General features: G+C 44.6%; 2 protein-coding genes across 4 annotated transcripts; both read left to right on the top strand.

Moving 5' to 3' along the window:
• The first annotated feature begins 1,697 nt into the window (after positions 1-1,697).
• Positions 1,698-13,869, top strand: SDAD1 (SDA1 domain containing 1). Of its 2 annotated transcripts, XM_041427443.1 has the most exons (23): positions 1,698-1,974; positions 2,063-2,167; positions 2,319-2,417; positions 2,527-2,637; positions 3,151-3,222; positions 3,312-3,412; positions 3,677-3,734; positions 4,567-4,641; positions 5,012-5,113; positions 5,326-5,395; positions 5,792-5,895; positions 6,566-6,623; positions 7,160-7,218; positions 7,555-7,631; positions 7,935-8,032; positions 8,494-8,570; positions 8,920-9,052; positions 9,398-9,469; positions 9,984-10,084; positions 10,526-10,722; positions 11,223-11,307; positions 11,690-11,851; positions 13,440-13,869. In XM_041427443.1, the coding sequence occupies exons 1-23, from the start codon at positions 1,885-1,887 to the stop codon at positions 13,488-13,490; spliced, it is 2,157 nt and encodes a 718-aa protein (XP_041283377.1). In that variant the 5' UTR covers positions 1,698-1,884; the 3' UTR covers positions 13,491-13,869. The 2 variants fall into 2 exon arrangements, with proteins under 2 accessions (XP_041283377.1, XP_041283378.1); XM_041427444.1 differs by lacking the exon at positions 9,398-9,469 and having other exon boundaries at positions 1,704-1,974.
• Positions 13,870-15,154: 1,285 nt separating this feature from the next.
• NAAA (N-acylethanolamine acid amidase) lies at positions 15,155-24,236 on the top strand. 2 transcript variants are annotated; one of them, XM_041427450.1, is made up of 11 exons: positions 15,161-15,415; positions 15,530-15,694; positions 17,169-17,295; positions 18,013-18,103; positions 19,844-19,920; positions 20,393-20,565; positions 20,889-20,951; positions 21,500-21,566; positions 22,030-22,058; positions 23,141-23,231; positions 23,929-24,236. In XM_041427450.1, exons 1-10 carry the CDS (start codon positions 15,246-15,248, stop codon positions 23,214-23,216), a joined length of 1,038 nt encoding a protein of 345 aa, XP_041283384.1. In that variant the 5' UTR covers positions 15,161-15,245; the 3' UTR covers positions 23,217-23,231; positions 23,929-24,236. The 2 variants fall into 2 exon arrangements, with proteins under 2 accessions (XP_041283382.1, XP_041283384.1); XM_041427448.1 differs by lacking the exons at positions 23,141-23,231; positions 23,929-24,236 and adding an exon at positions 22,939-23,131 and having other exon boundaries at positions 15,155-15,415.
• The last annotated feature ends 2,785 nt before the right edge of the window (positions 24,237-27,021 follow it).

The raw sequence follows: 27,021 nt of genomic DNA, 5'->3' as shown, positions 1-27,021 counted from the left end.
TGTGCAACATTCCTCCCCTCAGAAAAAGCAACATTTGTGCTGCAGGGAAAGGAATGCCACAGCAAGCAAAGCTGAGGCTGAGAGCCTCTGCTTCCACACAAACACCTCACATCAGCACCATCAGCTGGACTGTTTTTCTGCCCTGGAGCTGCAAGTGACTGTGCATTTCTCAAGCCATTACAGGAACTGCCCCCTGCTCCCCTGAGCAGAACAACACAGCTCCTGTGTCTCAAATCTGCAAATAATTTATGAATCATGACCCAGAAATAAGTGTTTCTGTTGGACTTACAGATTTTTGACTTGTTTTTTAAGGAAAAGAGCATTAACCCTGTTCTCAATTACTGAATGAGAAATACTGAATCCAGGAAGACAAATTCCCTACAGCCATTAAGGGCCAAGAACTGACACAGAGTTTAAATGAACTGCTGGCAATCAAACTCATTAAATGTGTTCAAGTAAAGCCTCCCAGGCACTGTAAAAACTCCAGCTCTACAGCTCTTGATGGGATAAAAAGCTGAGGCTGATTGCAGCAAGAGCAAAAGAGAGCCAAGAGCTGCCCATCTCCAAATTCCCAGGCTAACACCACGTGCAGTTCTATCCCAACCATGAACTGTGCAGCCCCAGCTCCAACTTAAGTGATTAAAAAAAATAGAAATGCAGTGCACAGGAACACCTTAGTGCCTCAGGAACAGCTTGCCCTTTTCTTCCTTTTCAATAGAGCCTAGTTTACCTTAAGAACAAAACCCATTCTTTCAAGTTTGAGTGTGTTGGTTCTCTGTTCTGCTTTTTTTAGAGCATGTTTAACCCACATGTCAACTACACAACAAAAGGAAAACCTTCTAACACACTGTCACAGACAAAGTCCCTACAAAAGGCTTAATTCTCTATTAAAAAACAATTAACTAACAACAAAGCAAAAACTCCCAACTTCTCTATAATCCAAACAAGAGACATACCTATGTTTAGAAACTTTGAATATGAACAAAAAAAGGACATCTTAAAGAAGAAAACCAGCTCTTCTACTTAAATGTAAAAACCCCACTCTATCAGCATCTTATCTTCAGAAAAAGCAAAAATGAAGCTTTATTTATAAACACACATGGACCTGAAAAAAATATGCAAACACAGTGGAGTGTGAGGCTGAGCTCTTTTTCTGCTCTTTAGGTTGAACCATGTCATGTGGTGGTGTTTTGGTTTTGTAAAACTTTGAGCTGCAGGTGCTGAGGCAGGGAGCATGTAGGGTCAAGTGGGTGTGCTGGATGGGTCATGTAAGGGCTGTGCTGGAGCTCAGTAAAGGAAAGTTGTCTGAAAGTAGAGGCTGAACAGGTTTGGGTGCTAATGAACCAATTTAATAGCTGGTAAGGGAAATCTATCAAATGTCAATTTAATTCATTTGGTGATAGAGGGCTTGCTGTTGTTCTGTGCATGTGTTAACAGGGTTTTTTCTTTCCTTTACCTTTGCAGTCATTTTAGTCTCCAAGTAATGCTAAACTTTTTTCTTTGGTTTTTTTGTTTTTTTTTTTTTTTTGTCATCTGTGTAGGTATGTTGAAGGGCATGTGCTTTTCTTGCTTTAAAAGGTACAGGAAAGCCCAAACTCACTTGAGCTGGTCCATTTAGGTTGCCACTGTTAACACAGCAGCAGGTATGTGCTTGTCGGGGCCGCCCACGAGCCGCTGCTCCCCGCTGCCCCAGTCCCCGGCCTGAGGGGAGCGGGGCCGCCCACGAGCCGCTGCTCCCTGCTGACCGCTGCGCCACCAGGGGGCGCTTTGACGGAGCGCGCCTCCCGCATAGGTTTGTCCCTCGGCGGCGGCCGTCGAGGGCGGGGTAAGATGGCGCCGGCCAGCTGAGCCCTCGTGTGCTGCGCTCCCGGTGCCGGTGCAGCCATGTCGGGCCGCCAGGGCAACAAACTGCCCAGCAACCTGCCCCAGCTGCAGAACCTCATCAAGCGCGACCCCACCTCCTACACCGAGGAGGTGCGGACCGGGGGGTGGTTGGGGCGGCTGGGACGGGCGCGGGGTACGGGCGGGTGTTGCTCAGCCGTCTCTGTTGCTGTGTGTGCAGTTCCTGCAGCAGTACAACCACTACCAGTCCCATGTGGAGATCTTCACCTTCCAGCCGGACAAGCCCAGTAAGGAGCTGGCCGAGCTGCTCATGTTCCTGGCGCAGGTGAGCCCTGCACTAGCGGCTGTGCCAGCCTGTGCCTGGTACCGGCCTCAGTGATTGTTACCGATTACAAACATTTAAACTTAGAGCTTGCCAGCCCTGTGAGGGAGGCGCAGGTGTGCTCTAGAGCCTTCTCTTGCCCTGCCCCTCGCAGGTTGCCCACTGCTACCCCGAGCACATGGCCAGCTTCCCGCAGCAGCTGAAGGAGCTGCTCGCCTACCACCACACGGTGCTGGACCCCGACCTGCGCATGGTGAGACCGCCTTGGGCTCAGCCCGCCCTTGGTGTGAGCTGAGAGCTTCTGCTTTGCCTGTTAATGAAGACAAGCTGAAGAGGGATGTGAAATTTGGGTTCTCTTGCAGACCTTCTGTAAGGCTCTGATGCTGTTGAGAAACAAGAACCTAATCAACCCCACGAGTTTGCTGGAGCTCTTCTTTCAGCTGCTGCGGTGCCACGATAAACTGCTACGGAAGGTAAGGTGTGCTGACCAAAACCTGCATCTGCAGTGGGTTTTGACCAGCTTGCCAGGGGTAATGGCAACAGGCAGCTCTTTTCTGCTAGGCTGGGAAAGTAGAGTTTAAAATGGCTCAGCTGTTTGGGCAGTCAGTGCTGGAGGCAGGGCTCCAGCTCTGTGTTGGACTGGTAACTGAGTTTTGCTGCTGTAAACACCTCGCTGTTGTAGGCTTGTCCTTTTTGGGATTGAGCAGTTTGGTTGTCTCTGCAGGTGGAAAACCTGTCAGAACAGGCCTGAATGAGGCAGGGGCAGGATTTGAAGCAATATTTGATGCTGTTCATTGTCCTGCCTTCCTGTACTGTCAATTCAGTGTGGGTTTCAAATGCGTGAGTCTCCCCAGGATGCTCTCCTGTTGTTTTTCCTGCTGTAAGTCAGTGATGTTGTCAGAGGTGATCAGCTGGGTTGTGTCAGTGCTTGGGCAGGGTGTGTGTTCCTCTGTGTGTGTTACTCCCAGTCATCTCTCCACTTGCAGACCTTGTACACTCACATTGTGACAGACATCAAGAACGTCAATGCTAAACACAAGAACAATAAAGTGAACACGGTAGGTGCTTTGGCTTTCCTGTGTGCTTTCAACTGAGCTCCTGCTGTTGTAGAAAACCTCTAAAGACATGTTTTCAACTTGTTCTGTAGGCACTGCAGAACTTCATGTACACCATGCTGAGAGACAGCAATCCCACTGCTGCCAAGATATCTCTGGATGTGATGATAGAGCTCTACAGGAGGAATATTTGGTGGGTCTGGCAGGCTGTGTCAGCGTGCCATTATTGTGGGGAACATGGCATCCTTTGTGGCACGTAGTACAAAACAATGCAGGGGACAGTGGCTTAAATAGACTTTTTAATTGTAGCCCAGTGGAGTTGTGACTTGTAGCAAGGAATTCAGCTGAGAAGAAATAATGTTTTGTGTGAAATGAGTTATGTATTTGCTGAGAACTAATTTTCTGAGAAAGCAAAATTGCCAGACTTGAACTAAGATGTGGTTTGGTTTTTTTCCAGGAATGATGCCAAAACAGTCAATGTCATCACAACTGCCTGCTTTTCCAAGGTGACCAAGGTGAGAACAGAATCACTGATACACTGGATGTTACCTTGGCTACCTTCGTGTAGATATAAGTTAATATGCTGTTATAGCAAACCAGCTTCACTGATTTGTCTGTTGCTTGTTTAATTCTCTAAATAATCCTCATGGGAGGAAGTGGAGCTTGGCAGCTTATCTTGTAACAAGTGTAGCCTGGTACCCAGAGTGTGCATGTTCTTTTCACTGCTCTTCAGAGCAGACTGTCAGGATATCAGCTCCTTAATGTCAGCACTGTGAGCCTGTGGTTAACTGAGGAGAGCTGCTGTCCTGCCTGGGGTCTGACTGAATATTGAGCCTTCTGCATTGGCTCTGGAGGCTTTAAAAACTTGTCCTTGGCTTGAGACAAGGCTTTAACCTGTGAAAGTCTAAAAGTGGTTCCATTCAATAACAGTCAGCCAACAAAACTAAAAACCTAACCAGCAAAACAATGTGAATTAATTCAGGCTGAGAGTTCTGAGCATCACCTTGGCTCTCAGCTCTGTAGGGCCTCCTGACAGTGCTGACATGGAGCAACTACCTTGAAATCATTTTGCAGGATGATAAAAAGACAATGGGCAGTTTTGAATTTGGCTTTGTGGCAATTCAGGTGCTCTTTGGTTCTGATTGCCTCTGAGTGATGATGGGCAGCTAAAGTGGTCTGGGTTTGTAAAACACTTGTGCCTCTCAGGCTGTAACTTGGTTTGTTTTCTGATCAGATCCATGCCTGTTAAAAAAAAAATGGCTAAGTCTTTGCACAGCTTAAGGTGTGCATGTTGGGAGGCTGTAAATTCTGTCAGCTTGTCCCACACGATCTCACTTTACTTTTCAGGTGTTAGTTGCTAGTTTGAAGTTCTTCCTTGGGAAAGATGAGGATGAGAAACAAGGCAGCGAGTCGGAGTCTGAGGTGGGTGTTGTGACCAAATATTTCCCTTCTCTGGTTTTCAGACCCATTATTGGTTCTGTCATCTTGGTGACTCTGGCTTTGCCAGTCTGTCTGCCTTGATGCTACTCACTGTCCTGTCTAGCTGTGCCCAGATGTTTCTGTGGTTCACAAACCATTTCAGTGTGTGACATCTGGCCCCTGGATGTCTTTGCTGGCTGTTAAAACACAAATGCTAAGAGCTCTTTTCTTTTTAGATGCTGGTGCCTATGTGTTCTGACCCTTAGGAAGGGGATAATTTTCAGAGTGTGTGGTATTGAAAAATATTGGCAGTTTGATTTTGTGCTTGCCATTTGAAGCCTGGCTTACCTGAGTGCTGTGTTCCTTCCCCAAGGATGATGGCCCCACGGCCAGAGATCTGATGATGCGCTATGCCACCAACAAGAAAACCACCAAGCGCAAGAAGAAACTGGAGAAAGCCATGAAGGTCCTCAAGGTGAGGAGAGGGCTCTCTGACCTGCCATCATGGGTTGATCCTTCTAGGACAGAAGCCCTGTTGTTGCCCTGCTTGTTTAGCTACAGATGGCAGATGGTGCTGTGTGATTGAAAATGGGGTTGGTTTTTAAAATCTTCTTGAAGAGGCAGCAATCTTTTGACAGCACTTGAGTTACTGAAAGAGAAATGTTTTTTACTCTTGTTTCCATGCAGAAGCAGAAAAAGAAGAGCAAGCCAGAGGTGTTTAACTTTTCTGCCATTCACTTGATTCATGATCCCCAGGGTGAGTGTGCAGTGTGTTCTCTTAGTGCAATTTGTGTTAATCTAACAGCACTTGATTTGATTATCTGTTCCAGTGAACCTCTGGGGATCTAATTTTCTCAGGTCAATCTAAAATGTATCTAAACATTCAGTTTTCAGTGCTGACCCAGCACTTATGTTGTGGGGGAACATCTGCTGGTTTCCTCTGCTGAGCCTGGGCACAGGAGGCCTTTTAGGCATATGAGAAGTAAAATAACCCATTGGAGTAAGTGCTTTGGTCACCCTGATTTTGTTCTGTGAGAGGGTGCTGGGCCTTCCAGACACAAAAAAATTCAACTGCCTCTTCTGACCATAATCCCATTTGAGTTCTGTGTCATGCTCGTGCAGTCTTGTGCAAAACTATTTTTGCTTCTTCCAGACTTTGCTGAAAAACTGCTGAAGCAGCTGGAGAACTGCAAGGAGCGATTTGAAGTGAAGATGATGCTCATGGACCTGATATCTAGGCTTGTTGGAATACATGAGGTATGTACTTGGATAATTTTAGGGTGGTCTGTTGGTAGCCAGCCTGGTTTGGTTGTGGGCATGTTCTGGCCTGGAAAGCAAGATTTAATTTTTCTGTATCTCCAAGAGGGTGTAGGGATGGTCAGGGAGTTGCCAGTAGGCCTTGTGGAATGGCACAGTGGTACAGACCTTGTGGTACTAAGTGAGCACTCCTAGAGCAAGCCATTGGTCTGGAACAGAGGAGCTGAACCTAAAGAAGAAATGAGAACTTGGTGCTTCAAGACCTTCCTGGGAAGCTGCTCATGCTGACCACAGAGCTGTCAGGTGGTGCTGAACAAGAGGGAAGTGGGCAGCTTCTGCCCTTGGAGGGTTTTGTGCAGATTACCCAGTAATAAAGTATTTGCACTGGATTAAGTAAATACTAATCCAGTCCAAGCTGGGCAGTTTCAGGGCATATAAGGATTTAAATAGTAAGGGCTAGGTGCTAAGAGACTGCAGCTGTATTTATCTTGGTGCAGTTCATTTCCTTGTCCCACAGATATTAAACTCCACGTAGGAGACAACATTTTGCTGTAAAATCTGAGGCATTTGGGGAGCTCATTAGAATGTGATGGTTTTGCTGTGTATCATCTTATAAAGGTGATCCCAAGTTCTAAGACAAGAAGATAATATGTTGCCATTTGCCTTGCAGCTTTTTCTTTTTAATTTCTACCCCTTTGTTCAGAGGTTCCTCCAGCCCCATCAGAGGGGTAAGTAGCTACTCCAGGTACTGGTGATCCCTCATGTCTCATGTACAGGCATTTGATGGAAGTGGCAGTGGAAATGTGCAGGTAGCAGTGCTTTGCTGGGAACTGGCAGCAGTCCAGTGTGGACAAAGGAAATAAAAGTCCCTAACTGCTGGAAGTGCCAAGTTCTTTTGGCTTCTGTGAAGGCTGTGTGCACTCGGGGCTCCTTACCTGAGGATTTGAGCAAAGGAATAAAAGGAATCTGAGTCCCTAATCCTGACTAGCTAAGCTAAGCATGGTTGCCTTATGGTGGCTTCCTTTTCCTGGGGTTTGACTGCAGTTGTGGAGCATTTCCTTTTGCTTCAGCAGGCTGTTGTGGCTGGGAGGCCACAGGAGTTCCTAATGTTTGGTGGGAGAGGAGAAACAGTTGTCCCAAGGGAGTTCAGGCAGAAAGGTTTTGGGCCTAACTGAGCAGCTTGTTGAGTTTTAAGGGATATGTTCATTGGCTGGAGCAAGCTGCAGCAATATGTTTTGGCATCTTCTTTCTCCTTTTCTTCCAGAAGTGACAAAGATTCTTCTGTTTGCTGCACAGGCTTCACATCAGCTGGTACCACCTGAGGTCAGTGTTCTGCCTGTGGTGGGTATTAAATGAGCAGCAGGGCAGCATGGAAATGCAACTGAGTGTGTATGGGCAGGGGCAAGGGGAATTAGTCAGATTGGTTGGAAAAGCTTATGGTAATTGCAGTCATTTTTGCAAATTCTGAGGCATTGTTTCATAATGGGGGAAAAGAAAGATGATTGTTTTACTTTATGCAAGAAAATTTGTGTTTAGAAAAAACTTGTGGGCTGTACTGACATGTCCTCGTGTGAATTTGTATGAAAAAGGATGTGTCTGTGAATAACATCTAAGTGTGTTAAATTTTTATTAAATATGTGGGGTTTTTTTTATTTTCAGATTATCCAGTCAGTGTTGATGACCATTGCCAACAACTTTGTCACAGACAAGAATTCTGGGGAGGTCATGACTGTAGGGTGGGTACAGAATTGTATCAGTCATGTCCAAGTCCAAATGTGGTAAAATATTTTTTTTTTCAACCACTTGCTACTTATTCCTGTTACTTTTGCTATGCTTTCAAGAAGCTGCTTGAGTTAAAAGTACGTTAGCTTCAATGTTCTGTATTTTTGCTGGGAGTATTTTCTGATGGTTTTCTCCTCTTACACCGTATGTTGTATAAATGCTGTCTAAGGTTCTTCAAGTTTCAGGTAATTCAGTCTGTCAAGTGGCACTTTCTCCTAACTGATGTTGAGAAAAGAATTCATCTTCCCTATTTCCAGAATCAACGCAATAAAAGAAATCACTGCGAGGTGTCCCTTAGCCATGACTGAAGATCTGCTCCAAGACCTTGTTCAGTACAAGACACATAAAAATAAAAGTAAATATTACATGGATACCACTTTCAACTCTTTTTTTTTCCTGTGTTTTGTGGTCTTCAGTTACAGCCTTGATGGAAGTGCTGTCCTAATTGGTTTTTACAGGCTGAGACCACTTTGAGTGCTTGGGTTGCATCTCTCTTTTTTCAGTGTGTAGCCATGGGAGACAAAACAGTCAAGGGTAGTTATGGCAGGGGAACTAATTGACAAAACCAAAGCAAGGAGAGGGATTGTTAAGAGTTAGCCCTGAGGAAGTGCTGTGTTCTGTACCAGAGAAATCAGAGGGAACCATAAGCTCAGAAGATGTGAGTCAGCTGTAAGATCTCCCCACAGCTGGAGATCTGTGTGGGCTTTTGGTTTGCTCCAAGTTCTGGTTTTCTCTCCCCACAGCTGGAGATCTGTGTGGGCTTTTGGTTTGCTCAAAGTTCTGTTTTTTTCCCTGACTCTCTCGTTTTTTGGGCAGATGTGATGATGTCTGCAAGAACTCTGATACACCTGTTCCGCTCTCTGAATCCAGAGATGCTGCAGAAGAAGTTCAGGGTAAGTGTTTCATGTGTTTTGCACTCAGTCAACACTGATATGTGCAAAAATGATGAGACTTGGTCTCAGTGTCCTCTTGGGAAGGTGGAGTCAAGTCTGTTCCTCTGCCTGCTGCCTTTGGACATGCTGTGCTCTCCACATTTTGTTAGTTCACATTGCTCTAACTCATGGTTAGGTCATGCTGCTGAAGTTCAGCTCTTTTGACACATTCAGCCTGAGTCATTAAACTCTGCCACATGAAGTAAGGAAAGGCTTTTGGAGCCACAGCCTCCTGTTCTTCCAGGTATCTTCATGGACTGGTGGATGTTACAATAGCAGCCTGCTCAATGTGTCTTTTGTTACTGTACAGGGTAAGCCTACTGAGGCCTCAGTGGAAGCCAGGATTCATGAATATGGAGAACTGGATGCCAAAGACTACATTCCAGGAGCAGAAGTACTGGAGGTTGAGGATCAAAAGGAAAAGGGAGGAACCCAAGAGGAAGGTTGGCCTTTTTTCTTTAAAAATTCTGGTTTGGGCATGACCATCACTAAGGTTTTATGTGGGCATGGAACCTGTCATTTCCTACTGTGCCTTGGCTTGCATATGTCTATCCTTGAGTAAGTGCAGTTTGTCAGTGGGGTTTGGTTTTGTTTGGTTTTTATGGTACACACTGAGATGGGAAGCAGAGGGACACACAGTACAGCTGTGAACTGTGTTCAGCTTTTCTTGAATGAAACCTTTTGAATATTGTAGAACACCAAAATAGTAGTTGGATATAATATTTGGCTTATTGAATTCCGTTCCTGTGTCAATGCTTTACACACCCTGGAACCCCTGCCTGAGTCAGAAGAGATGGAAGAGCCTTTAAAAGCAAGGCAGATTTGGAGAATGAAGTCTGAGTGCCTTGAAGATGCTGCAGGTGCTGTGCTGGAGGAATGTAGGCCCTGATGGGACAGGCTGTGCAGTGAAGCTATAACTGTAACACTGCTAACTCCAGCTAGGCCCTGATGGGACAGGCTGTGCAGTGATCACTGTAACACTGCTAACTCCAGTACAGCAGCCAGCATGGCAGTGAAGAGCAATGCTTAGACTCTTAACTAACCCAGCTATAAACCACAGTACTTCTCTTGTTGGGCTGGTTTAGGTGGCTGGGAGTGGGGAACCCTATTGCTGCCGAGGGTAATCAGTGTCTGTTAACTCCTGTGGTGCTTCAGGCTGTCCCAAATGCACCTAGTTTTTAGGGTCTTGCCCTGGAGAGGACAAATGAGCTTTGCAGAGTGTAGTGTTGATCATGTCCCAGGGCAAAATGCGATTAGGAGCTAAGTGAAATAAATGAAAGGTGGTGAGAGCAGGTGATCCAAGCATCAATTATTGCCAGTCTGGGTAGTGAAGATGAGTTTGTATTAACAGCTCTGTTCTTGTTCTGTGAGCAGATGGCTGGGAAAGTGCTAGCCTGAGTGAAGAGGAGGACAATGATGATGGAGAATGGATTGATGTGCATCACTCCTCGGACGAGGAGCAGCAGCAACAAGTAGTGAGTTGGAAGTCTCTTTTATGCCAAATATATATGAGTCTTGTTAATTACAAACCAGATCCTATTGCTCTTCATTCTCATGTACCCAGGCCTTCAGAGTGAGCTGTCCTGAAGCAGTGAGGCTGAAGTGCTGTTCAGCAGTGCTGCTGCAGTACACATGCTGTGAGGGTGGGAGGGGAGAAGGAGGAGTTATATCTCAGGGCTCAATGCCTTCAGAGCTGTGATCATCAGCTGAGAGCTTGTACTCCCAAAATCTGGTGTGTGTGTGTACTCCATTCAGACACTAGGTGTTGGCTTTGAGACAAGGAAAAGGCCTGACATCTGATTGTAGCATTTCCCAACAACACTGCCATTGCATGATGTGTATTTGTGAGCCTAGGATTGTAGCACAGGAGTGGGGTGCAAGGCTCTGATTCTTTTGTACCATTTTCTTTTCCAAAGGCAGAAAAAGTGAAAAGCATGCCCATAGAGGAACGGAAAGCCAAAGCTGCAGCAGTCAGTACAAGCAGGCTGCTAACTCAGGAAGACTTCAAGAAAATACGTCTTGCCCAGCTTTCCAAAGAAATCAATTCTGCACCTGGCAAAGCTGCCAAGCGCAAATATATTGAAATAGATGATGAAGAGGAGGAGGAGGGCAGGTAGGATATGGGCTGTTTGAGTGGTTTGGTTTTTTTTTTTACCTATTCTCTGCTGATGCAGCTCTTCATTGCAGCAGGGTGCAGAGCTCTGCTGTTCATCAGTGTTCCCTGGTGACAGCCAGAACCTAGAATGGGTCCTGGGCTGGGACTTTGCTTAGCCCTGGGGGAAACGTCATGAGGAGCTTGTGGAAGGTCTGAGACTGTTTGACTTGTTCAGGCCAACAGGTGTGAGAGGGGGTGTTTTGCAGCAGTAGCTGCCTGGTTGTAGCTCCAGTGTTTCTTAAACTTGGTGGAAAAAGGACTTGAAAAATGAGTGGGTGACTTGTGTAATGGATATCCCAAGCATGAGGAGCAGCCTGAAGGGAACAAGAAGTATTTGTGTCTAAACTGATGGTGAGACAGTGGTCTAGGATGGGTGAGAGACCAAGGGTGAAGAGGGCATGTTTTTTTCCTTGCCAGCTGAAGTTTTGTGTGCTGATATTTATTGGATTTGTGTGTAGGGGAGAGTTGCTTTCACTTAGAGATATTGAACATCTACATAAGAAGCCCAAGTCGGACAAGGAGACCAGACTGGCAACTGCAAAGGTGAGGAACTGGTGTGTCCTGTATCCTGTCCTTTTGGTTTTGGGTTTGTGTTGTGCAGGAGGAAATGCTGAGGCTGCATATCTAAGGTAGGTGCCCAGCTGCCATGTGGGTTTTGACAAGTGATTTGTTTCGTTCTTTGCTGTTGCATCTTGGCTGTAACAGTCTCCTGCTGGTCACATGTGACCATGAAAAAGCAAACAGACCCAATTTTCATTGTGACTTAACAAATACAGCCTGTATGGGAGAAGGCATGTATGAACACAGTCATGATGAACTCAGATTGGCTGTTACTGCCATAGAACCTGTTACCATCAGGCAGGTGATGTTGATAGTAGGTGAAGGAAAATGACCCCCTGTTGCTCTATCACACTGTCTATTCTAGGCTGGAAAAACAGACAGAAAGGAATTTGTGAAAAAGAAAACCAAGATTAACCCATTTGCCAGCTCTTCCAACAAAGAAAAGCAAAAGAACAAGAACTTCATGATGATGAGGTACAGCCACAGCGTCCGGACCAAGAACAAGCGTTCCTTTAGGGAGAAACAGGTAATGTTTCATGTTGGAGATGGATGGGGCAGTGTGAGCAGTCATTTGTGGTACAGCTGTGGTGCTGCCTGCCCTCTGCAGAGGTGTTGCTGCTGTAACTCAAAGCCTGTGGCTTGGCTTGCTCGAGTCCTACCCTGGAGGAAGAGCTGCTTGGCAGGTTGTGGTTCACTCTCCATAGTCTGACCTATCACAGACTCATTTGTCCTGGCACAGAGGTCATCTAATAGCTTGTCACAAATGTTCCTGAGGAGTAGGTGCACATGCTGTTTATTAGCTGCTGTTGTAGCTGCTGTTTAGAAAGAGATTGTCCTGCCATAGAGGTCATCTAATAGCTTGTCACAAATGTTCCTGAGGAATAGGTGCACATGCTGTTTATTAGCTACTTGGAGCTGCTGTTTAGAAAGAGGTTACTTGAATTCAACAGTAGTTTGACACTAGTGCTGCTCTCAGTGGTGAAGCCCTGCTAGTCTAGGGTTTTACAAGGTGTTAGAAACTCAACTCATCCAAATGCCTTCAGGAAACTTGTAAATAATCCAATGATCCGGGTTTCTTTCTTCCCAGATGGTGTTTTGTGTGAGTGTTTATGTGCTGCTTGAACTTGGAGTTGTTTCCAGGATCATACCCCTTATCCAAATGATATTTGTCTGCAATTTCTTGCCGTAGGAAGGGCAACACAGGGACTGTTAGTAGACTCCATAGAGAATATCTGAAGCTTTTCTGTTGATCAGGAGGATGTGGACTGGTACTAGTATGTGTCCTCTGTACATGTTTATTTGGCAGCATTCTGCCTCACCTCAGTTAAAGCTAACAACATTGAAACCAGCTCTCAAAACACACCCAATAGGCTGCACATGAACAATCCAGGCTCTTGAAAAAAGCTGCTGTTTACAGTTATACTTGGTGCAGTTATTTAAAAAAGAAACATCTTGAAGATTGTGTTCTCATTAATGTTTTAAATTCAAATGGAATGGCTAAACAGCATTTATTCTTACTTTTTTTTATCCCATGAAAGTTACACTACAGTGCCAGTCTGTTAACCATAAGTGTTTTGTGTGGGTGGGAGGATCTTAGTTGTATGGTGCTGCATTCTGCTACACTTTTTGGTTGTAAGTTAAGATGGCCTGCTTGCTGTAGTCCAGAGCTAGCTCCTTTACTAGCCTAAAACATGTTAATGTTCAGTAATATCTCTTTAGAGTGATAATGGTACTTGGAAAAATTCCTCCTTCCCCCTTGAAAAGCTGTTTCGTTATACTCCTTCATGAAACACCAATTTCACTTACCCCTCAGCTGAACTCTAACTTTCTTGATCTCTTCTGTTTGAAGTGAGTCAGTCGAGTAGTTTGTTCTAATCTTCTTTGTGTAGGATTTGGTAATGCCCAGCTCTTAAATTGTACTGTCAAGTTTATGTACATAACCCCAGTGTTTCTGCCACTCTGATTGTTAGCATTTGCACTGCTCCCAGTGTGAGCTGGTGAACTCCCAGTGTTCTTAGCAGAGGTTAAAGAAATTGAAAAGAGTTCTGATATGGTAGTGGTGCTTTCTCAGTTATGCTTCTTACCTGAATATTCCCCTCTTGTTTTGTGGTTAGCTGGCTCTTAGAGATGCACTTCTGAAAAAGAGAAAACAGCTGCTGAAATAAATGCTGGAGAGAGCTTCATCACCCTTGAAGTCACCCTGGAGATGCTGATTTGCACCCACCATCACCCTGAGGGAAAGGAGGACTGTGGTGCCTTACAGACTTAGCTGTGATCTGTTTGGAAATGCAAATGGAACTCTTGCAAGCTGATGGACACTGCATTAATAGGACGCAGGCCTTAATCCTTGGAGGATTTGATGTTGTTTTTAAAGCGTTGTAGGGAAGAAGGCAATTATATTTTTATTTCATGTAATTTACTTACAGTGGGTTTTGTATGTGGAAGTATTAAAATACACAACTGTATGGTAAAGATTCTACTTGAGGCAATTAATGACTAAGCAACAGAAAGAAAAAAAGAATATTCTGGTCAGTCTATAAAGCATGTGGATGTACTGTCTGTGCCTGTCTTAGGGAAGTGACTGCACAGATGGAGTGAGCTGTTGTCTGAGCAGTTGGCTTTGACCAATTTAATACCAAATTCATCTGTGATGCAGGTAAAATTAATTCAAGCGTTTTGGGGAAGAACAGTTCATTATGGCTTACTAAGAAAGGAAAAATCTAAGTGGTGTATTGGGTTTTTTGTTGGCATTTAAGTACAAAAGTAACATCACATACCAGAGGAAAAAAGAATGTTTTCCTATTGTGCTGTGCCTTTTGGTGGAGCTTGCCAGTGTCTCTTGGCAAGTACATGCAAAAATCATGTGGGTGTTTGGATTCTTTGTCCAAGGTTGACCTTGTGCTTTAGCCTTGACCTCTGTTGGACCAGTTAATGGGTTCTTTGTACCTTCCCCAGGCACCTGTTTTAATGGAGTTGATGAAGTAATTTTGAGTTAGTTATTTTTACCATCCTCTTTCAAAGCCTGTTAGAAATGGAATTCTTTGTGGTGCAGAAACAGGTGCCACACGTACAGTACAATGGAAATGCATTTGGTGGGGTGCTTTTTTCCTTTCTTTTTAGGAAGCCAGATTCATCTTCATATCCCATGTAGGAATTCACTTAGCTTAGGTATTTGTTAAACACGTATTTGTAATAACGTTAATTCTTTCTTGCGAGGGTTTTGTTTTGTTTGTTGTCATTCTCCTTCCTAGAGCAAAAAACCTTAGAGAGGCTTAAGGGAGAGAAGGACAGAGTAGGGTTGTTTGTTTTGGTTTGGGTTTTTTTTCAGCTCTGTTTTATTCAAATTCTATGTTCCTGCTGAGGGAAGGGCAGGGTTTGGTACTCATCAGGGAGGGCAGTGAGCTCTCAGGTGGAGGAGCACGTGTAGCTGGGAGCCGAAGTGCTGTTGGGATGGAGTGTGGAGCAGGGGCTGGAGCCAAAGGTAGGGGGAGAAGTACAATCTGTAAACCACAGTTGTACTGGTGGGGGCGTTTTTTTCTGCTGAGCAGTTTCTTTTCTTGTGCATGTGCCCAGAAACTATTAACCTCTGACACTGAAAGAATGGCCATTTTTTGCCCCCGCGCTTGAGGACAACGGTCTCCTCTCTTCCTGTTTCCCCCTTGTTTACAGCCTTGCTGTGTCAGCCAGCGTGCTGACAGCTCTGCCACGCGCGGCTTTGTCCCCTCTGCCCTCGCTGTGGGAGCGACAGCGTTGGATCGGGTTTGATTCAAGCGGCCCAGCAGCAGTGCGACACACCTGCCGCTGCGTCCGCTCGGTGCCGCGTCCCACGGGACGAAGCGGGCGGGCCGTGACGCCTCGGGGCGGGGAGGGGCGGGCTGGCCCCGGGGCGCCGCCGCCGCTCCATCGCTCCACCGTGCGCCATGGGCTGCGGGCCGTGGGCGCTGCTGGCGCTGCTGTGCGGGGCGGCGGGGGCGGCGGCCCCCCTGCGCTGCAACGTGAGCCTGGACAGCCCGGCCGAGCAGCGCTGGCTGCCCGTGCTGCGGCACTTCGAGCCCGCCTTCCTGCGCGCCGCCGTCCAGCGGATCATCGAGTGCGTGCGGCCGGGCGGGGGGACGAGCGGGGCAGCGCCGGGAGGGCTGACGGAGCAGCGCAGGGGTAACCCGGTGAGAGCCGCTCTCGGCTCACCCCTCGGTGTGTCTTGCAGCGAGAGCGTACCCAAATGGGTTCACCAGGTGATCCAGCCCATAGCAGCAGAACTGGAGCTTTTCATGCCGCAGCCCTTCGCGGGAGAGATTGTGGGGATGTGCAGAGCACTGGGAATCAATATCGGAGATGGAATCCTGCTGAACTTCGCCTACGAATCCACTGCGTAAGTGTTGAGTACTTACACGGTCTCGTAGAGGTGAGCGGAGAGCTGCGGTTCAGCGTGGCCGAGGCACGTGGTGGGTTACTTGCACTGTTGGATCTGAGAGCGCTTCATCTGTTCAGCCGGAAGGTTTCCTTCTTTTTTGGCAGATGGAATGCTGAATGGAACGAGAAACGGTCATGTTTTCTATCGGGAAGTACAACCAAGATCTGTCATCGTTTTGTGCATATACATATATATAGACATACTAAAATCCAAAAATCGTTTTTGCTGGTAAGGTGTGTCCATCCAAAAGTAGAGACCGTTTATGTTTGAAGGTGATGTAATGCTCTCTGTCACTTAAAAGTTGCCAAAAAGCAGGCTAGAATAATTAGTTGGTCTCTGCTTTATCTGAGATAAAGTTACTCCTAAACTGCTTTCTGGATGAAAGTTCACAATGGCTGCATAATATCACTTCCCGACTTGAACAGTGGAAAATGACTGTAGTATATTTATGGCAGTAAACAAAATCTTAGTGAAAAAATACTGAGTTTCATTATCTCTTTTTGCCCTGGAAACACGGTGCAGGAGAATAATCAACAGTTGGTGTTGCCTCTGGGGAGCCTAAAATAATTCTGCATGTACATTTTAGCGAATATCAAGGCATATGGCTCTTTCTTTGCACTTTGATTATTTTTTTCCTTAATATGTAGTACTCAGTTTATAATTTTTTTTAGTAAGGATTAATATTGAATATGATATATCTAACTGCTGGCTCTTTAGTGTTTCACAGAGGATACTTGCCATACTTTGCCTCGGTGAGGCCCCTGAAATTCAGTTTCTTGGCTTGGACACTAGAAAACCCCCATCAGCTGGGAATAGCATATTTATGTGAAGAATTGTTTGCCTTTATATTCTTGAGAGGCAGAGTTATGCATCATTGAAATGACCAGCTCAGAACCAACAGAGAAAATAATTTAATTCCCTGCTAATGCAATATAATGCACAAAAAAAACCTGTTATAATGAAACTGAACTTGTTACACAAGGAGTTAGAGCACTCTTCCTGTTCTAGAGAATAGTCTGTTATTGAAATGGCTGATACATGAAGGAATTTTCTTCAGTTTTACTGCTAGGACTTAATTTGAACTTATCTACTTGTGATTAAAATTATAGACAGTCCAAATAGAAATGAAATAATTAACTGCAGCAAGTGTGACACTTTATGGATGCTTTCAGATGTTAGCTTTTCATTATGGCTTACAAAAGTTAAATGCAGTAATTGTTTTTCCCAAGTGGAAGTGCTGCTTTCTGCTTGCCCTGTAATTCTGACCTGCTGTGGACTGGTATTGGACTCCTCATTGCATGGTGACATTAATTAAACAATTAGCAGAGCATCAACTCAGTTCCTCCTGAAATGCTGGGCTCCTGCAGCTGGCATATTGCAAGCAGTGCCAGAGCTGTGCCTTCAGTCATTCCCTGCCCTGTTCTGTTTGCAGGTTCTGTACCAGCATTGTGGCTCAGGATGACAAAGGCAACATTTACCACGGTCGGAACCTGGATTACGATTTTGTCGATATATTGAGCAAGATCACTCTGGATGTGCAGTTCATCAAGGGTGGGCAGGTATGCTCTGGGGTTAGCGTGGCTGGGGGGTGTTCCATGAAGAATGGGACAGCCCCATAGCTGCTTAGATGGGGGGTTTAATGTAGGAATGGGGTTTTTATCCCATATATGCTGGATTGTTAGAGCAGCACAGTTATGCCCCAGCAATGTGGGATGAAGGCTGATTTTCTTTCCTTACTGAACATCCAGTTTATGGTGATGGACTGGAAAAAGTAGAACAGTTTAATCTGGTATTGAAGATATTATTTCTAAGAGATGCTAAAAAAGGAAAGATATATTAGGGAATATGGCAAAGAGATCAGTTTTGGTAGGAACCAATTCTAAGGCACTTTCTTTTTCTTTAGACCTTGTGAATTTCTGTGACCAATAAGTGTCTTTAGACAAATATTTCCAAAAAAAAATTAGTTGCTAGTACAGTTTTGAGTCTGATTTTTTTTTTTTAAATCTTCATTAGTCCATTTTGTAAACAGAAAAGTTATTGTTGGTTGCTTGGCAGTTTAAGCTGAGCAGAAGTCCTGTAGCTGTCAGTGATCACAAACAACTGAAATGTTGTGAGTTTGAGGCCTCAGAGTCCCTCTCTAATTTACTTGGCATGTTTTCCTGTAACTGAAGGTGCAGTGTGCTCTAGTAATGTAGGTATGAAAGCTGTAGAAAGAAGTACAGGCTGCAGGTTCCAACTGTTCTGGAATGCTCAACTGCTCTCCTTCCTGGTTTCAGGTTGCGTACCAGGGCACGACATTTCTTGGTTACGTAGGCTTGTGGACTGGGCAGAGTCCACACAAGTTCACCATCTCCGGGGATGAACGAGGTAAAGGGAGTGTCTCCCACAGCACATGTTGTGTGTTGTTGTTGATTGTTGCCTGCCCTGGCCTTTTTCTCCCAGAGGGAGCAATGAGGTCAAGGTTGCCAAGAAGGATGTGAGGTGGAATGCCTTGACTTGCCCTCAGGGTGTGAAAGCACACATGCCTGGTTTTGGCTGCTGTGTAGGAGAAAATATTTGTCAGCAGTGTCACCTGAGCTGAAAGTGTCAAAGGATGGGGAAAAGCCTTGGGAATGCTGTAAAAGGTGTGGTTTGGCCAAGAGACACCATCGGAGGTGGCAGAGATGGAGCTGAGACAGCAAGATGCAGTTTGGACAGCAAAGAAATGGCTCCTCTCCTGGTTCTGCTGTATTCCATGGTTGTCTGGCCTCAAGGCAGTTGGAAAGAGGGGGAAGATCTAGGGGAAAGGCAACATGCCTTGAGGGAGTGTCAGGAGACACAGAAAGACAGTTAAGCAAGATCAGTAGTAGAGCAGAGTTGAGAGATGCCAGTACTGAGAACTCAAGCTTGTAGCAGTGGGGAAGGCAGGGGAAGGTCACTGGTTCATCAGGGTTTCCTTCAGTTCCACAAGTAATGGCAGTTATGTCCAACTCAAAGCTTGGGAAGTTGTCTCCTCCCTTTCTTCTCCCTGTATTCCTTTTAAGAAGCTGATACTGTTATGTTCTTTTAGGTGACTTAGAACTGGCAATAATGTATTCTCAGAACTAACATCTAAAACGTTTATTTTTCCCTTGTGATGGCGATAAGCGTTTTTCCATCTTGAACAATCTGTACTTCAACTCCTTAGCTATGCAAACAATATTCACTGTATGTGTTCCACCAGAACATTATCTCTGAGTAGGGGTCCTGCTATGGAGCACTTGCACCTCTTGCTTCCCGTTTGCTTTGCCAATGCTGCCTTGTTGGATTCACTGAATTCTTTCCATAGTTTACACGCACACTGCTTCTGATTCCAGAGTAGTTACTTAATGCTTTCAAAACTGGGGTGTCCTGGGCTGATACTTACTGGGGCAAACTGCTTTTAGTTCAGCTTCAAGGCAAGTGTTAGGTGTTTATTGAGTCTCTTGAAAGGCCTGGTTGAGGAAGGCTTGTGTACCAAAGTCCCGTGTCTCTCCACATCCGATGTTCACTCCACACGTGCTGCAGTTCTGTCCATGGGCTGCTGCTGACTGCTTGCTGGTTTTTCTGAAGGGAAAGCTGTTTTCAGTTCATTCCAACTCAACTGCAAATTGAGGGAAGTGAGCATGTGGCTCTTGGGGGAAGCAGGATGACTAAATCAGGATCAGGGTTTATCAAGTGACAAGCAGACTGATTTTATTATTTTTTTTGTGCTTTGCAAAGTGTGTTTAAATAGTAACAAATTTGGCCTTCTGGTTTTTGCACTTTGGTTATTATTCCCAGTAACATAAACACTCTCACTACCTCTTCTTTAGCTGTTTTATTGTTTTCGTGAAATTATTCCTCTTCTAATATTTCAGTGAGGTGAGTAATGAGGTGATTATCACTCCTGTCATGACAGGTCTGAGATGGTTTCTGGAAAGCAGGGTGTTATTCCAGCTGCTGTGGCTGACTGTCAGTTGGAATTAAGTTGTCTATATATATTCCACCTGAAGGGTGTGCTCCTTGTTGGCGTTTCTCCTGTAAAATGTTGATACTTGGTGCTGATAGGCACCTACCCTGTCTCACTGTATATAAATTCCATGTATAGTAATTTTTTTTTCTCCCCAGATGGTGGTAGATGGTGGGAAAATGCTATAGCTGCTTTCCTCAATAGGAATTACCCAGTCAGCTGGCTTGTGCGAGATGTAAGTGCACTGAGTGGATCTTAAATTTCACAATTATACCACATTTGTCCTTAAACATGTAATAAGTTAAAATCAGTGGCACAGAAGACTTGGCAACTTGATAAGCAAATGGGTTTCTCAGGAGAAACTAAGTGTGGACCCTGTACTCACTAATGAGGCCATTCCAGCCCTTTTGGAGGGAAACCTGCAGTGCCAAAGGTCCTGGAGAAGCTGTGCCAAGACTTCCTTCCTAGGGAGTGTTTCAACTAGCTGTGACTTGTGTCATAACCAGGTAACACAGCTGTACTCCTAGATGGTGAATACCTGTGCAGGGGGTTATTTTAGGCTATTTGTTATAGTATTATATTAAGATTTTCAAGTAGCACTTCAGAGTCAATTACTATTTTCAGAAAAGCCTGGACCTTTATCTTCTGAAGGTGTTCCAGTGTTTGTTTTTGTGCTTAACTTCATTGTCATCTCCTTGTTGTGTTAGACCCTGAGCGAAGCAGAGGACTTCCAGTCTGCTGTTCTCAGACTGGCTGACATTCCCATCATTGCTGAGGTTTACTATATTGTGGGAGGCATCTCACCCAAAGAAGGCATGGTCATAACGAGGAATAGAAGAGGGCCAGCAGATCTCTGGCCTCTTGATCCCTTAAGTGGAGCGTAAGTAGGAAAAAACCACTTGGTTTTTGCTTGTCATGTTCCCTTTTGAGTGTCTGGGTTAGTGGCACAACTTCCTTGAGATCTGGGGCACCTCTTGGTCATGGTTGCAGCAGGAGATAAGAGGTCACCCACCCCATTCCTGTGTTCCATAGTTCATGGTAAAAGCTGTTACAGCTACCAGCTTGGAGCCCTTGGGCTTGCAAAAGTGGAGGGAGCTGCCTTTTGAGGGAGTTCTTTCCTTTTGGCAATACAGGGATACTGATTTTTGGACTTCATGCATTACCTACTGAGTCAAGTTTTGTTTGCTGACGTGCTTGTTGCAGGTGGTTCCGTGTGGAGACAAACTATGATCACTGGACTACCCCTCCTCCTTTTGATGATCGCAGGTAAATTGGTTGGAAGCTCTGTGGGGGAAGAGCACGTAGTTTGAAAGTGGCTGAAGGTATGGGCAGGTGCTTGCTCCTTGAGCAGGCAGCTCATTCAGCTCTTGTGAAGCCACTCTGAAGGGAGTACATGTGGTGTACAGCAGTACTCACAGATGAAAGGGTGTGAGACAGTGATTAGCGTAATGAGAAATGGCAAAGATAATGCAGAGGCCAAAAACTTGCTCAAAAAGCAAAGTTTAGTAGAAGATAAATGACTTAGATTGACAGTGTCAAAGTATTGGATGGCACTAGGAAGGTGCTTACATGGGATTTTTAGGCTCTGTAGTGTGCAAAAAAGGATTGGCAGGTACCTTCTTGGTATGTACTCAATGGAATAGTAACAGGAACTTCAACACTGAGATGAGATGCAGTCACACAACTTGGGGTTATTTTAGACACAAGCAGGCATGTCAGTGTCAAGGCTTTAGTAAGAGGGTGTTTGTGTTGGTGCTTTGTAGCCTTTGGAACAGACAAGTGTGTTTAATTGATAGTGTGTTGCTTTCCCACAGAACTGCAGCCATCAAAGCTCTCAATGCTACTGGACAGCACAACATCAACTTTGATACACTCTTTAAGGTATTTCTCAAATTCTGCGTTGTGAGTTGCTCTTAAAGTTCTTTGACAAAGCAGAAGTGTTCTTTTATCAGGGATGTAAAAGCTGTGTTTTTTATTGTGGGGAGCAAGGTTTACTGCACAGCTCTCTCTAGGGGATTGAAGAGACTGAAAGTTGTTCAAAATGCTTCTGGACAATTGACCAATTCAGGTGCAAAGTGTGGGAGGTGAATCCCATAAACTTAGTTCAGTTTCTTATTTCAAGCACAGGCATTTAGTGTTAGACATGGTGACCTTTGGGAGTTGCAATGTCTTTCAGAGGGCTTCTTTGAAAGTGCTTCTGTAAAATGGTATGATGTTTAAAAAAGGCAGGAAGTTCTTGACTTTATATTAAACTTTCATAACTTGATCCTACTGCTGTTTCTAAATAGCCATTTACCTCCCTCTTTATGTCCCCAAATGGTAACTCTTCCAACTTTCTGTACAGGTGTTGTCAGTGAAGCCAGTCTTAAACAAGTAAGTATTAGATTGAGAGATGTTGATCTGTGCCTCCTGCTGTGCCTCAGGCCACTTGAAAGCACACCACAGACTTCTTCAGGATCTTCCTTATGTGTCTGAGTCCTGTGGTTTCCCAGCTTAGATTTTGGCTTGTGCTCGTGACCCTCTACTTGTACTTCCACAACACCGTTCCTTTTGGGTCTGCCACTTGAGTTAGGGAACTGCACTTGTTTGGGCTCAGTCTGGTAATGGGAAATGGCTTTGGAGTAGTGAAACAAATTAGTCCTTTGGAGGAGCAGCTGGGTGTCACACGGACTCCTTTGCCCACTTTTGGAAATTCTGGGTTTGTGTTAACACTGACAGTAGCTTTTTCTGCATGTTCTGATAGAGATCTGATTAATTGGTAATAAACGGAGTGGGATAAAACTTCTAGATACCATTTACTGGATTTCCAAGAGATGTATTTCAGTACACCATTCTTCCATGCTGTTCCAGAAGTAGCACTTTTGCAGGTTACCATGTTATGGTTTACTTTTACATAGAGCTCAGTCATATTTTCTGTGTCAGTCATTGTCATTGGAGCTTGGCAATGGCTTCCTCCAGCTCTCCTCTGCCTTGTCGATGTGAGGTAATGGGGAAAGGAAAAGGTTCATCTCAGCTGTGACACAGATACAATAGCAATTGTTTAATACACTTCCTCTGTTGTGCTGTGTGGGGGAAAGAACACTAAAAATTAGTGCCAGCAGTCTTTAAATTAATCAGTCTCTTCTAATCCTTGTGTACCTAAGCAGAATATTTGTTTCCATAAGTACTTGTCTGGCTGCTTTGCTGGCTAGATGGATTCCCCTTCCTGCCTTTGGGATGTCCCTCACTCGCTCTGTTGCTCTTTCCTTGCCAGTAACACAGTGTACACCACAGTCATGAGTGTGCTGGCTAGATGGATTCTCCTTCCTGCCTTTGGGATGTCCCTCACTTGCTCTGTTGCTCTTTCCTTGCCAGTAACACAGTGTACACCACAGTCATGAGTGTGCTGGCTAGATGGATTCCCCTTCCTGCCTTTGGGATGTCCCTCACTCGCTCCGTTGCTCTTTCCTTGCCAGTAACACAGTGTACACCACAGTCATGAGTGCTGCGCTTCCGGATCGGTACCAGACGTGGATGAGAACTGGGGAGTGACGAGGTGGCAGAGGTGTAAGTGGCATCTGTGCTTACACAACCATTTCAGCTGCAGAGTCACTGAGGGACAAAGCATTGCAGTGGCACTCTGACCCAGTCTCAATTCTTGGATAAATACCTTCCCTTGTTGTTTCAGAGGGAGTTAAATACTGACTCTCCTTGTGAAACTCTTGGAGACTATCTTGGAGTTTTGATCAGAGAGGAAAGGATGGAAGCTGCAACCTAAAGCTAGAGGTTGCCTCTGGGAATGTTTTGCCTGTTTTTACCAGCCCCACTATGGGACTTGATTGTTGTCAGGTGGATGATAACAGGAATCCTAGCAGGAGGGGATGGTGCACTTAGCACCAAGAAAAATCAAACTTGGTTGGTAATGGCTGCTCACCAGTGACTGCATGTGAGCAGCATCCTCTGGGGGCTTTGTCCTGTGAATGTACAGAAAAAGTTGAAGTTCTTGAGCTCACAAGCTGCCTCATGAGACACCTTCAGAGGGATATGAGCATTTCTATGCCAACAAACTGGTTGCACGGCCTTGGCAAGAGCACAAAGAAGCTGTATTCCAGTTTAAAGAGGTTTTAAAAAATACTATTGCTATTATACTTGTAGCATTTCTGTCAGATATGATTTTAGCAAGAATAATTCTTTCTAGTGATTGTGTAAACTTGTTTTTCACTTAACTCTGGAGAAACCTGTCCTCTCTTGCTTGTTTTTCTAGTTCAACACACTGAGTGAGAAGCTGAAGCTGTGCAAGACTAACATATGCTTTTAAAATCACTCCTGGGAGCAATACAGTGGCTTTGATTCATGAAGGATATGAACCATTCAGGAAACAGTGGTTTGTTAACTCTTTTAAGTGTTGCAGGTGGTCCTGTTAATGACCTGCAATGAAAGTTTGAAGTTTCTTGTAATTTAATTGATGCTCTAGTAGATGTTGATGGATAAAAATGGCTTGTATTATTTTTGGTATGAGTTGTGCAACTGCTGTGTACTTCTGTACTGACTAATAAATATGTTTTGTAAATTACTTAGCCTGTATGTCTGAAATAATTAAATAAAAATATTCAGCTGATAGCTTGATGTATGAAGGCTTGTGGGGTTACTTCTAGGTCATCATCCTTTTCCCTCACGTTTGAGGAGTTGTTGATCCTGGGCCTAGCAGGGGCAGATGCAGCTGTCAGCTACATACAGAGCTGTAGAAACATGTATTTAATTTATAATTATTTAACTCATCAGGAGCTGTTTCAGGAATTGTGGTAATGCACTTTTCTCCTTGGTGGATGAGAGGAGGTTGTGTGGGGTAGCAGTGAGGTTAAAGGTTGCATTTGGTTTTGTGCACTCAGATCAAGTTACCTGCAGTAAAAGTTAACACCTTGTTTTACAGTGCAGAGCAGTGGGGCTTTTGTCAGGTTGTGCTGTGACTGTGTACTGAGTTTAGACACTGAAGTGTACTCCAGAAATACTGAGGGATTTGAAGAGTCGAGGTCAGTGGATGCCTTCAAGTAAAGCTGGGAAGCGCCCTTCTTCACTGGCCAGAATGTCACCTGTGTGAAGGTGACAGCACCACTTGCAGATCCATGCTGTGCTGGCTGTGGTGGGTGTGCACTGGTTATGCAAACTGCTCTGAGAGCACCTTCTGGAGCTGAGGGCCCTTGATCTCCTTGTGCTGAGCCTCATAACCTACTTACCTGCATCCTCTCCTCTTGCCTGGATAAAAGTGCTGCAAGCTCTGCCTTGACCCACTTTAGACAGCCATGTACAGCAGCCAGATGATAAAGCTGAGGAGTCCTTGGAGCAAGATTTTAAAATGCTCACTATCTTTGAGATTCCAGAAAATGCCATTGCTTTAGTTCCCAGAGATCACTGTTTAGATCACTGATTTATGATCCCACCAGGTTTTCTTTAAATAACAGCTGCCCACAGCTACAGGATCCTTACAGGTGTGGCTTTGTGTAGTCATGCTGACCTCTGCAGCATTAGGCTGATGATCCTCTGGCAGGGGTGTGCCCAGATGCTCTGGTATATAAATTTGGCCCAACGTTTGTTTCCATGTGTACAAACAATCTGGAATGTCTAAATTGTTAGTACCTAGGAAGATTCAAGAAGCAATTTGCTTCCACTTTTGTGTTTGTGGCTTGGCAGCTATTTGGGGCTATGAGGTTTAAACAAGTGAGGAATGTAGATTTTTTTTTTTTTCCCTCATACATTACTTTCTTCAAAGCCTTGTTTTCTGTGGTAACCAACACTCTAAGAGGCTGACTGCCAACAGAATAAAGCCTTTCTACCACCTTGAATGTTTTTCTGCTAACCCAAAGGATATAGTATTTCCTGGTTTTAGTTCAGTGATGAGCTAAAACTATAGATACTGATCAACTGCTGAGTAATATATCTTACAACTTACATAATTTAACCTGCAAGTAGCTAAGGTACTTGTGATAAGAACTGAAATTTGATAAAAATGCAGAAATGCAATTGTTAATACTTTAAACAAAATGATCTTCATGGTGGAAACATTAAAATGTAGCAGTGATGGGGGTTTTTTTGCTAGGTTTGGATGTTTTGTGCGAGTTTTGACCAAGAAAGACTGGACCAAAACATCCTGTAAGTATTTATGTTGCCTGGTCTTTGTGTGTATACTTTTTAAAGACTGGGAAGAGTAGTGATTTTCCTGCTTTCTCAAGCCCTGGAACTTTGAAGTAATAAAAGGAGATAAATTATCCTTGCTTTTTCCACATCCCTTCCTTTCTGCACTAGACATCCCCTATCTACAAAGCACCAAATACTTTTTCAGCCCAACACAAATAAGGGGTGAAACCTTGAATTATTTTTCCTCCAGAAGCTTGCATTTAGCAGAGGGAAGCTTGCAAGTGTGTAAGAGCTGACTCCTAGGATGAGAGAGGGCAACAAGCTGTATTTCTCATTCATAATCCCTTGAGTAATCCTAATCCAGTTGAGATCTCTAGCCTTTATTAAGTGTCACGTGGTAGAGGATTCTTAAGTCTCCTCATAACTGGGCAGTAAATAAAAGTGTCTGCACCAGCTCTGGGTTGCACGTGCACAGAGACATGGCCTCTCGTGCTGCCTGCCCAAGGGAACACCTTACTTTACTATTTGGATTCTGAGGAGGAGATTTTCCATCTGTAACTAAAAAAAAATAGCATCAGAAAGCATCGATCATTTGGGTACTGAATAGAACCAAAATTTATCAAGTGGAGAGCTTCAGTTGTGTTTATCTCAACAAATCCATAAATTAGGACTTGGCAAGGTAAGTTGCATCTTTTTTTTTTTTCATTCTTTGGAACAGGGTGTTGTGTTCAGAAATAGCTTAAGGTAAAATATCCTTTTTGTATGCTGAGGTGCATAAAACTGCATTTGGGAGTTTGGTACCTGTAAATCCCCTTTTTTGGCAATGCAGTAACTGTGTGGTTGTGCATTTGAAATAAACCACACTTCACCATCTTGCTTGCAGCTACGGGTGGTGCTAGGTCTGATGGGCACGTGGGCCATACATAGATATTTACTGAGGTAAGGTAGGATCATCACTTTCCCTAGTGCCAGCTAGCATTTTTTTTTCCCCTTGGGAGAAGTATTTGATTGATTTTTAAGTAATCTGTAGCTCTTAAACTCTTGTTTTTCTTTTAGCAGGACTTAAAATTTGTTTCCCTCCGACATCTCTTTTTAGGTTTTTCCCTAGTAAACTTTCTAGTCTGTTATGTCCTCCTGTTGCCTTCCATTTTCTGCTCACCTCTTCCCTTTATTGCTGGCATGTCTGTAAAACTGTCAGGCTAGTGGGCATCCTGTTAATGATACA

Source organism: Onychostruthus taczanowskii, unplaced genomic scaffold (genome assembly GCF_017590055.1).
Source record: "Onychostruthus taczanowskii isolate IOZ18803 unplaced genomic scaffold, ASM1759005v1 scaffold114, whole genome shotgun sequence".
In the NCBI taxonomy this organism is placed as follows: domain Eukaryota; kingdom Metazoa; phylum Chordata; class Aves; order Passeriformes; family Passeridae; genus Onychostruthus; species Onychostruthus taczanowskii.
This window is presented reverse-complemented; position numbering and strand designations above follow the sequence as displayed.